The sequence below is a fragment of the Polypterus senegalus genome, chromosome 11 (assembly GCF_016835505.1).
Source record: "Polypterus senegalus isolate Bchr_013 chromosome 11, ASM1683550v1, whole genome shotgun sequence".
Lineage (NCBI taxonomy): Eukaryota > Metazoa > Chordata > Cladistia > Polypteriformes > Polypteridae > Polypterus > Polypterus senegalus.
Genome location: NC_053164.1, coordinates 64,430,964 through 64,443,173, shown reverse-complemented (window position 1 = coordinate 64,443,173; position 12,210 = coordinate 64,430,964). Strand labels below are relative to the sequence as shown.

General features: G+C 43.0%; 1 protein-coding gene across 1 annotated transcript in view; it reads left to right on the top strand.

The window, feature by feature from the left end:
* Positions 1–12,210, top strand: part of LOC120539093 (gastrula zinc finger protein XlCGF57.1-like) — a 149,861-nt gene that overhangs the window by 45,682 nt on the left and 91,969 nt on the right. Inside the window, exon 3 of the mRNA XM_039768845.1 lies at positions 793–1,638. Coding sequence (XP_039624779.1) covers positions 793–1,638 — 846 coding nt within the window. The remainder of the gene's footprint in view (positions 1–792; positions 1,639–12,210) is intronic.

The following is a 12,210-nucleotide window of genomic DNA, read 5'->3' as shown; positions in this document are numbered from 1 at the left end:
TTTTTTTGCACCTTGTTGGTTTTAGCAGGAAGCACTGGAACACTTTGCACCACCTCTTACTAACTCTGTGTGTGTCCTCATTGGCCTGGCTCAACCTCAGACTGTCAGCTGCCAGGGACCGTGGAGCCCACACGGGTGTGTCACAAAGGTCACCAGTCCTGGTTTCACCAGCCTCTCCCCATCCTTGGCAGAAACAATTAACTGCACTGATCCTGAGTTTTCTCATCTTTTAAGTTTTCTCTTGTAGGTCTGTGTATTAATATGCCAATCTATGTGTTCCTCTGTTTTCCTTTGGTGATTTAAATGAGTCCTTTTCATTCACATTTTACAGTCCAGTAACTTTAGTCTAATTGTGGAAAAAATATTTTGGGAAATTCCGTCTATTAAAGGGGCATTTCACATGCATGACATGGTGCTCCGGTTTATAAATTAAACTCTTCGGTACCATGACAGCTGATGATTATCACTTTTTACTTCCATTAATCAAAACATAGATTTAATTTTAACTAATATTTTAAGTGATTGGTAACAGTAAGATGTAGTTCTGTAATGTAGTTAACAAAATGTGTCCATTAATCTCTACTATTTAAACTTCTTTTCTACAATGGTTGTTCTCATGCAGTAATACAGAAGTTAAAAGGAACATGTTGGGTTGCTTTCCACGTGTAACTTATGTTTTACAGTTGCTTATGCTGATCAAAGCTGGTTGCTAATTTCAACCAGCATTTATTTAACATTGTGACTTAATGTCAATAATACAGTATTGACAACAATCTTTTCTTTTCCTTTTAGATACAGGAGGCAAACCTCACAGTTGTTCTGATTGTGGCAAACAATTCGATGAGAAGGGGAATCTTGAGAGACACAAACGCATTCACGCAGGAGTGAAGCCATATTGCTGCTCCGAGTGTGGCAAAACGTTTTCACTGAGAAGCAATCTTCACAGCCACCAAAGAATTCACACAGGAGAGAAGCCATATTCCTGTTCTGAATGTGGCAAACAGTTTTCACAGAGAAGCCATCTTCAGGTTCACCAAAGAATTCACACAGGAGAGAAGCCTTACTGTTGTTCTGAATGTGGCAAACAATTAAATGACAAGAGTAGTCTTCAGGTTCACCAAAGAATTCACACGGGAGAAAAGCCCTATTCTTGTTCGGAATGTGGTAAAAAATTCTATTACAAACGTAGTGTTCAGAAACACCAAAGAATTCACACAGGAGATAAGCCCTATTGTTGTTCTGAATGTGGCAAACGATTTTCTGATAAAGGTAGTTTTCACAGCCACCAAAGAATTCACACAGGAGAGAAGCCCTATTGTTGTTCTGAATGTGGAAAACATTTCAATCACAAGAGTACTCTTCAGAAACACCAAAAAATTCACACAGGACAGAACCTGTATTGCTGTAGTGATTGTGACAAACGGTTTATGAAAAAATATGATCTTCAGGTTCACCAAAGAATTCACACAGGAGAGAAGCCATATTGTTGTTCTGAATGCGGCAAACGATTTTATGACAAGGGTAATCTTCACAGCCACCAAAGAATTCACACAGGAGAGAAGCCCCATTGTTGTTCTGAATGTGGCAAACAATTCAATCACAAGAATGGTCTTCAGAAACACAAAAGATTTCACACGGGATAGAGGAAAACACAAACAAGTTCTACGGAAGGTTAAGTTGGGGAAAAAGACCGGCGAGTACCTTGACCTCGAGAAAAAATACAAAAAGAAGAAGTTGAAGAATTTTGGAGAAAAATTTATAAAGATGATCAAGAACACACCAAGTAAGCAACATGGATCACCAAGTAAAAATCATCAAAGCAAAGGAAATACCATAGAGTGAAATAAGAGTAAAGATACAAAATAAGAACTGCATCCAACTGGAAGTCCAGACACTGTACCACATTTCTGGATAAATGATTTAACCTCTCCTGCTCCAGGATGTGGCCGACTGGATAAGTACAATAATGCAGAATCCAGCCGCAAAACCAGAGTGCCTTAAAACTGAGACAACTTCCCTACTCCCCTAATCTGACCAAACAAATATTCCAAAAAAATGACTGCCCAATTACCTGTCTCTCCACTATCCATAAACTATTTACAGCAATAGTCGCAGAGAAAATGTACTCACACCCGGGCCAGAACAGCTTAATAACAATAGAAGAAATAAAAGGAAACGAAACAAAGTCGTCTGAAATGAAACACCAGCCACTGCTGAAGAAAGCCATTATGGATTGTTGCAAAAAAAAAATGCAGGAACTGGAGTGTGACACAAGCAGTTGTTAGTCACTTGGGACAAACCAGTACTTACTGGGAGAAAAACACAATACCAAGAAACCAGGCATAGTATTGAAAGAGAAACCGTTTTAGAAGGTCTAGATGGACAACGTTGCAGGGTTGAGGAATGTTACGTCACTCCATAGTTATAAACAAAAGTAACTGAACACGTTACGCGATTCATCATTAGAAAATGGAATGCTGTACAAACTGTGTGTGTCGCTTTGCTAGTAATGCTGGAAAGTGTTTTCCTTTTTGTTACTTTTTACTTCAATAAAATAAGTTTTGCGTTTTTTGTTACTTTAAAAAGTAATCTGCAGTATGTAAAGCACGTCACCCCCAGCGCAGGCCCCATCACAGTTGATGCCTATTTTTGTAGATCTGTGTATGTTTTTAGTTTTATTAGCAATTTCTGTTTTTGTCTCTTGATTTTGTTTCCTATGTTCTGGAATACTGATGCCTGTGGTGGGCTGGTGCCCTGCCTGGGGTTTGTTTCCTGCCTTGCGCCCTGTATTGGCTGAGATTGGCTCCCGCAGACCCCCGTGACCCTGTAGTTAGGATATAGCAGGTTGGATAATGGATGGATGGAATACTGATGCATTGTTTTTCTGTATATCCGCTTGATTAAATGTGATTTGATTATTACAGCACTGAATGTCATAAGATACCTCGGCTTGCTTCTATCCTTTTGGAGTCTGTAGACACCAGAGTTCAACATGAGGACAGTGACTATGAAAGTCAAAGAAGCCATCATGAAGCTGTAAAGCAAGAATCAAACCAGTGGAGACATCAATAAAATTGTAGAATGATCAGAAAATCAAGTGTCTGGAATATCATGAAGAAGAAAACACATGGTGGGCTCAGTAATCACAAAGGTACTGGTAGGCCAAGGAAGACCTCCATGGCTGACGGCAGAGGAATCCTCACTATGGTATAAAGCCCCAAAAGGCCTGTGCGGCAGATCAGAAACAGCCTTCAGGAGGCAGGTGTGTGTGTGTCAGAGATGACTATCACCCAAAGACTTCATGACCAGAAACACAGAGGACATGCTGCAAGATGAACACCACAAAAATAGGACGGCCAGATTACAATTTGTGAAAAAGGACTTGAGAGCCTGCAGAATTCTGAGAAAAGGTCTTGTGGGCAGACGAGACAAAGATGAACCTCACCAGAGTGACGGCAACGGCAAAGTGTGGAGACCAATAGGAACTGCCCAAGATTCAAAGCAGACCACCTCACCTGTTAAACATGGCGGTGCTAGGGGTGTTATGGCTGGCACAGGTCCTGACTGGCACTCTTCTCTTCATTGATGATGGAACTGGTGACTGATGGCAGCTGCACAATGGATTCTGGGGTGTGTAGAAACATCTGATCTGCTCGCGTTCCAGTTAATGCCTCCAAACACTTTGGACAGTGCTTCACCCTACAACAAGATAATGAGCCAAACATAATGCAGATGCTACACAGGAGTTTGTGAAACCAAAAATATATAAAATTCTTGAATGGATAAGCCAATCACCCAATTTTAAATCCAATTGCGCAGGTCTTCCAAATGCTAAAGAGAAAACCTGAAGGGGACAAGCCCCTCGAAACAATTAGGAGCTGAAGATGGCTGCATTAGACATTTAGCAGAGCATCACCAGAGAAGACCCTCAGCACCTCCTGATGTCCATGAATCACTGACTTACAGCAGTCATTTCATGTAAGTGGTTTGTGACAAAGTCCTAAATATGACAATGGCTTTAATAGACCTGCCATTGCTGTGTTCCTAACATTATGGTGCCCTGAAATGGGGGGACCACTTAAAAAGAGTGTTGTGTGACAGAAATGTCTGTAAATCTTCTTAAGAGAAGGTCTGCAACGTGCACTTTAATCACACGTCTGAACTGTTTGATATGTCGTATTAAACCTTCAATCAGAGGTGTAAATCAAGGAGAAATGTCTCTTTGCCCCAAACAGGGTGGGCACTGGACTTGGAAGTCATTCTTTTACAAGAAGCTTTATCCTCGATGAGGCTTGAGGCAGGATGAGATTGTAAAAGAGAGAAATCTACTGGAAAACCTTTGTTGTGGGTTTGGTGTAATTGCCACTTGTTGGAATAGAAACTATTGATTGATTTACTGTTCCTATTACGGAGTGTGGCCACTAGGGGGCATTCAGCACCCAAAACCCCCGACCCAATTGCACCACAACAGTCCCACTTCAGTTAAAGTGTTTTAAATTTAAGCAATGCCTTCACGCAGGCGTCTCTTATTCACAAGGCTGCACAACTCTTGCTCTTCTTTTTCTTCCTTTTCTTTTTCTCTCCTTCAGTCGAGTGGTAAGCTCTTCCTTTTAACTCCAGACTCGGGAATGCTTAATGTTACCCCCAGGGAGCACTTCTAGGTCATGTAGGACCACCACGGCCCTTTAATATCAATATCCAAGAGTTCCCCATGGTGGTCCTCACAGAACCCTATAGGGCAGACCTATGAGACTGCAACTCGCATGCTCCCCTACAGGCGTCCATACTGGAGTTTGTCGGAAGTGATGCTGCCACCCAGTCCACTGGGGGGGTGTGGGGGGGCCACTGTGCTGACCTTCCAGGTTCCCAAGTCCATCCCAGATGCTGCTCAGTGGCTGTAAGGACACCACTTCCAGTGTAGCTCCTGTAACATCCTTCCACTTCTGTGTCCTGGCATGAGAAGGAGATGCCATCGCACCGTCTCTGACCTCCTATTATCAAAGCCTATTGGCCAGATAAGGGAGCGGCGGTGTCCATACTGGCTGGTACTCTGGTTTGTCTGTCACAGGCGCTTTTCTTCCTCTTTGCATGTTTGGCTACAATTTGGCAGGGGTAAGCAGGGAATTGTCAGGGATAATAAGCTGCCTACGTGAATTATTCATTAATAGTTCCACAATCGCCCTTCAGACACAGTCTGTGATTATTGACTCGCTGGGTCCAACTGATCTAAAGCTTTGCGCTTGTTTCCTGGTTTCTGGAAGTTTCCAATTTGAAACAAATAAAAGTTTAGCTTGTTCATCCCTAATCCTTCTCATGAAACATTATAACCCAAAGTAAAATAAAGTCCTTGTGAAATGTTCACTTTTCTAGGTTCTCATAAATGTATTGACTCGTAAGTTCTAGTTTAGAATTCTCGTACATGATTCGTATTACTGTTGATTATGTTTGAGACGATTAATATGTCAATTTAAACCAAAGCAGTAAGTCCTACTAAAAATGTTGAACGACGTCTGGTGCGTTCGCCAAACCAAAGGGCGTAACTTTATACTCATCGTGACCAGCAGAAGTATTAATGATGGCTTCCTACTCGTCTCCTTCTTCTGTTCTGATTAAAGTGCAGGCACTTTGTAAATATAACTCGGTAAAAAATAGCAAGCCTGTTCACCTAATTCAAGACTGAATGAAATGGCTTGTCTTAATTGTTTTTTATTGTGATCTGGTTTAAATGCCTGGCACAAAGATAAGCCCCGCCCCCAGATGATGATTGGTCTGTTGAATTAGGCCCGTCTCTAAAACTTCCTGGATATATCCTGCCATGCCAGGACTTTCTGGACACCAAAGGAAGAACTTTTCTCATTTGGGTTAACTTGTGCCGGAGAGTCAATGAAGTGTACGATTGTATGGTCTATGTGAGGGGGGTCGTTGTGTAGATCTTGAGTTTATTCAAATTGAGATGATAAGAAGGTAAAGACTCTTCTGTCTCATTGCAGTGTAGTATTGAAGGTGGGAAACGTTTGCTCTTACGGAAAGAACTCTCTGTTTGGTTTTGAGCTGCCAGTCAATGAGGTTTTGTTTTCGTAGCCCAAACCTCGGGATAACCTGAAGATCTTTCCATGGATTCACTAAGAAACACGTTGGTTCCAAAAGTGTTTCAGCTCTTTACCAAGTGATGAGCATAGGTGTTGTTTGGTTTATTTTTCCTGTTCCTAGAGGTTTGCCGTCAACTGATATTACACATGGTTTCTATTGTAACGTAAGGGCTGCTAATTGCAGGTCTGCTACTAAATTGGTGGAAATACATTTTTTCTGCTTCAGAGTCCATTCCACCCTCGCTATATCCGAATTTCAGGGTCACGGGGTCAGAGTTAATTAACACTGTAAAATCAGGGAACAGAAACGGATAAAGAGATGGGACACCATAGTGATCCCCCATATAAATGGCAGAGTTGAAAATGCAAAAACAAGGTACGTTTCTGTCTTTTAATACATGAGCTGATCTTCATCCGCCTCCAAGATGGTGGCAGAGCCGTTTTTCAGTTGGGAGAACAGGAAGAGGAGGGTTTGGATGATCAGGAACTGCACGTGATGTCATTAGGGACTCAACTGTCTAGGACTTCTTCTGCTGAGGCAGGAAGAGAAAAGGCAGTTGGCAATAGCGCCAACCCCTGGTTAGGAGTGTAATGACATTTACAGGAGCCTAGAAGTGGTCTCCCAAGCACACATTTGTGACAATGTATAGATATCTACCGTACCGATTTAAATTGGGACCATTAGCAGTGGCATTAATGTCTCTGGTGACTCTTCCTATGAAGTCAGTAGACGGATTGGGAGAGCATGGGGGGTCGAGGTCACTGGAAAGGGGTGTGTGGCGCTCCCGATGTCTGTGCAAAAGGATTAAGGTCCAATTCTTTAGAGTCCTGCTGCTTCCTGTCTTGCTATATGGTTGTGAGATATGGATGCTATCCAGGGACCGGAGATGAAGACTGGACTCCTGTGGTACTGTGTCTCTCCGGGAAATCCTTGGGTACCATTGGTTTGACTTTGTGTCGAATCAGCGGTTGGTCATGGAGTCCCAAATGAGGCACATGATCTGCATTGTGAGGGAGCACTACGGCCATGTGGCGCGATTCACTCGAGGGTGATCCAGCTCGTAAGATCCTCATTGTTGGGGACCCAAGTGGCTGGACCACGCCAAGGGAATCGTCCACGTAACACCTGGCTGAAGCAGATAGAGGGTCATTTCTGGAGGGTGGGACTGGACTGCGTGTCTGCCTGGGGGGGTTGCCAACCGGGATCTCGAGTTGTTCCGTCGTGTAGTGGGTGTGGCAACACAATGTACCAGTGCATGCTCTCCAACTTGACTTGACATTAACGAACTGATAATAGAATATTCTAGTTGGTCAGCAGCCACTCCACACCTTAACCTGAATAGATTGTCTGTGTCTTCTTGGACCCCAATTTATTGCATTACTTTTTGTTGTCAAAAGTCCACAAAATAATAAAAGCGAAGACAATTTGTCATTGGGAATTAATAAAGTAAATCAAATCAAATCTCTCCCTTTGATGCTTTGAAGGCTGAAATTCCATTAACATTTTTTCCCCCTTCTTTAATAAAGCAACTGATTCTGCTAACCCCTGTCACTCACGTGCGAATGGGAGTCCGCTAAAGGGCCTGAATAATGGTAGTTCCACACCAGACCAGTGGGTGGCGAGCTGCACTGACTTTCTCTCTCAATCCTCTGCTGACCATCCATGGGAAATCCCGTACGATTCAGGCGTCATTGATGACATCACTTCTGCAGCCAGTGCCATCGATGACATCACTTCCTTTTCTGGTGCAGGTGATCATCACTTCTAGTCCCAATGATGGCACATCCGGCCCCCGATGACATCACTTCCTGTCTCTGCTTTTAAAACCGCCATCTTTACAGCCTTAAATTAGTTCTGTTTTGGACTTGAACATGAACACAACTCTTTAACCAAACCCAATTTCCTGCCAGGGCACAATATATGGGTGGCTGCCCCCAAACCTTTTTGATGTTGCCTTTCTATTCTTGTGACACCCCACATTGCTTTCTACGGTGAAGATGAATGGAGAACTCTGGTCATCATATTGGGTTTTAATTCTTCATGTCCTAATTGGAGAGTTTCAGTTATTTTGCTGATTTAAAGCCATCTTGGGACTCATACTTGGATACTGCCAAGATTGGAATAAGGCAAATCAAAAGGGCAAAAATGGACCACGTTGGAAGACAGAATGAGAGGCTGAAAACCAAACTTTAACCAAAAATAGACTCAGAAAACTTATCAAGTGCCAAAACTCCAAACCCTGAACCACTGTAAATGGTTAGAGAGACAGAAGCATGAATAAGGATTGTTGTGCTCCACTGCTTTATATGTTGTTATCTTGGTGACATCATCAGACACGACTTCAGTAGCCACACCCCCGGCAACTGGACAACCCATCATGGCAACAGAACCTCACGACGACATTGTGTCATTCCAAAGCAAATCACTTGTACTGATAAAGTAAGATATTCCCGATAAGAACGGGCAACGACCTGAGATGGGGAGAAGAGGAGAGACCTCAGGTAGGGTGGCATTTATGAAAACATGAAATCATCTGGAGTCAGACTAAGTAACAACAGGAAATGGACATATTTGAAAAGAAATTCAGAAATAGCAAAAGTTAAATTTCCTCAAAAGTGACTGCTTCTCAAATATGAGGGCTGATGGAAAAGTAACGAGTCTTGACTTTTTCCATTCAGAATCAGAGGATGTCACAAGCTCGGAATATTTTTCTTCTCCAAAGAAGCGTCCTTCACATTGAATACAGTCTTTACAGCAGTGCAAAAAAAGGTTTAGAGACAAGTAACAGACATCACTTTTAGTAATGCGCCCGTGACAGTTTTCACTTCTCCTCATCGGAAGAGAACGTCTTTCGGCGTAGTTGTCTTTTCAGCCTTGTGAATACCCAGATTTGGGCAGCATTGAGACTGTTCCTGCGTGGTCCAAACCAATTTCAAGAAGTGCAATGCTGACATTCTGTTTTCTTGCAACAATTCATTAGCCTTGGCAATGCTGACATCTGTAAATCTGGAGGCTGGCCTCCCCAAACGTGCTTTGTCATCTACTCGTGGGTTGCCGACTTTAAAAGTTCTTCCACCACTAAAATACTGCAGCCCGGCTAATTGTTTCATCACTGTATGCCTGCTGTAACATTTCAAGAGTTTAAATAGGCCAAGTTCATTTCAAGCAGGTATGCCACCAGATGCAGTAAAAGATATTGTGGAGAAGCACAGATGAGGAAGAGCAGAACAAAAAGGGAGAAGACTGGTAAAGCAAAGTACAGACAGCCATTAGAAAACAAGGGAATGAAAGAAATGGACTGAGGAGACAGCTGAAGAAATAGAAGTCCCTGTTAACTGGAGGAGGCCTGGTCCAGACCTGGTCTAACTTTGAGAAGTAACAGCACTGCACCAGGGTACAACTGAGTGTAAAAACGTGTTAATGGAACCTCTGCAGATGACACCATCATGGCTCACCACAGGGACAACATTCCTTTTTCTGATATCCAAGCAAACCAAAGCAGAAAAAGCCTACCATCTCATACCTTGTCTTTCCACCACATAAGTTCTTTTAGGTTAAAGTGGACAGTGCCAACTTGGCTAGACTTCAGCGGCACGTGGGACAGTAGATGTAATGGAGATACACAGAGCCAGCTGAATATCTTCCTGCATTCCAGAGTGAACACTAAATTAAATGGCTGAACTCCAGATTTACAAGCCGTTTGCTCAGCTCTGTACCTCATCTGATAACATGGGTGTCAATGGGAGTTAAGTGGACACCTCGGGAGAGGCTCCTATGGACAAACAGGCGTCCAAATGGACTTTAATTTTAAGCTTATAACTGAAAATGTTCAATGAATGCGATGGACAAAATAACACACTGATAAACTGGCATTGGATCTGTAACTAGTCCTGTTGCCAAAGATAACACCTTCCTTTAAGATCAGGTGCGTCCAGCGTTGTGGTCTCTTAGGAGCAGAAGGCCACAAACTCTCTAAGAAGCATAAAAGCTCATCGACTTTCTATGGTCCTGTAAGCTCCTCTCTCAAGAACCTTGAAGCTGGAAGTCCTAAAGAAGCTCCAAGATCCACACTCTTCCAAGCCAAGCTCTGTGCTGGTGACCGAGCCCAGCATAAAAAGACTGAAACGCGGCAGTCCTTCAGTATGGGAACTTGAGCTCCTCAACTGCTGTGCCAGGAGTTCTGCTTTCCCTATAAAGTTGTGGTTGACCCATCAAAGAGCCTAACAGCAATCTGAGGAAGACGGGACCACATCACGGACAAAGGACCACTTTGCACTCCAGTGAAAGTAGAATCCTCCACTTGAGCCCGGAGCAGGGACATACAATTCCACCCAGTATTGGACGTCACCCTTAAGGGCTTTGTATCGTCCGAGTGTGCGTCCGTGCCAAGATGAGTTGGGACTCTGAATAGCCAGTGTAAGAATAACAAAATACAAGGAAAAAGGTTTGGGGATCCACCCCATGTATCCATCCATCCATCCATTCATCCATTATCCAACCCACTATATCCTAACTGCAGGGTCACAGGGGGTCTGCTGGAGCCAATCGCAGCCAACACAGGGTGCAAGACGCCAGCCCACCACATACTGTGAAGTAATTTGCAAAAGTGAGTAGCCACAAAGGACTGAGTCCACACACTTAAACATTCAATGAAATGAAGATAAATAGCAGGAAGAGTGTGTTTTAGGGCAGGAAGTGGAAGTGGCCAGAAGTGAGATCAGGATTGGAGGTGGAAGTGACGTTTTCATGTGGGCTTTCCTTCTGTAGAAATAGAAGAACAGGCATTAGTGCTCATTAAAACCCTCGGTCCGGCATTTCATTGCCCTGAGTTGGGCCCTTTGACTGCCTCCCAAACACACGTGTGAGACCCCAATCAACATCCAGCTGGAGACCCTATTTATAAGGGTAGGACAGAATGTTGGAAACAAATGTTTGGAATCACAACATCTAATCACGTTTTAACGTGCAGGCGAACCACTTCTTCCTTTCTGTTTAGTGCTCACTGAAATAGATTCCCACACATTTCTTCTAATTATATCGATTGGTCGAAACAGAAAATCCTGAAGTCTTAAAGAGCAGGCATCTGGCAAACCTGAGATGTGAACACCTGACAGAAAAGCGAGGTGATGCCAAATCTCAGTGAACTGCGGTCCGATAGGGGAGTCACATTTGACATGTTCTTTACTGGGCGCTATGGCACCTTGTTGAACCTTAGTTTGACCAAACACCATTTCAGTCTGGGAAGGGTTCTTTGCATATGAAGTTGGTAATATGTAGAAAAAAAAATTAAAGCTTAGGCTTCCTATCGTGACAAATAAATAAAGGAGGGTCTTTCTGGAACCTTTATGCGGATGGTCCTTTTGGAAACCAAAAAACGGTTCTCCAATGGCATCACTGAAGTATCACTCTGGCACCTTGATTTTCAAGAGGGAAACATCAATTTTCATTCAGTTCATTTTTACTGTGAAGATTTTATCATGTAAATAACATGTATTGACAATATATACTTCTGAAATCTAAACAGGCAAATACAACGATTTTTGGGCAGCATGGTGGCGCAGTGGTAGCGCTACTGCCCCGCGGTAAGGAGGCCTGGGTTTGTGTCCCGGGTCCTCCCTGCGTGGAGTTTCCATGTTCTCCCCATGTCTCCGGGTGCTCCCCCAGTCCAAAGACATGCAAGGTAGGTGCATTGGTGTTCCTAAATTGGGCTTGGTTTGTGTTTGGTGTGGCTGGCACCTTGCCCGGGATTTATTCCTGCCTTGTGCCCTGTGTTGGCTGAGATTGGCTCCAGCAGACCCCAGTGACCCTGTGTTAGGATATAGCAGGTTCGACAATGACTGACTGATAATGATTTTCTGATTATATAAAGTCAGTGTCGGAATATATAAAGTCTTTCCCGAATATATAAAGTGAAAACTTGAATATATAAAGTTAGTGTCAGAATTGATTTATTTATTTTATTTATAAAGCACTTTAAAAACAACATCAGGGCTGACCAAAGTGCTGTCCAATAAAACCCAACATATCAGACACACAATAAGCAAAGGGTAAAAGAAACAGACGCACATAAGAGCTGAAGAAATTCATAATCAATAAAGTCATTTCTGAATATCTAAAGTT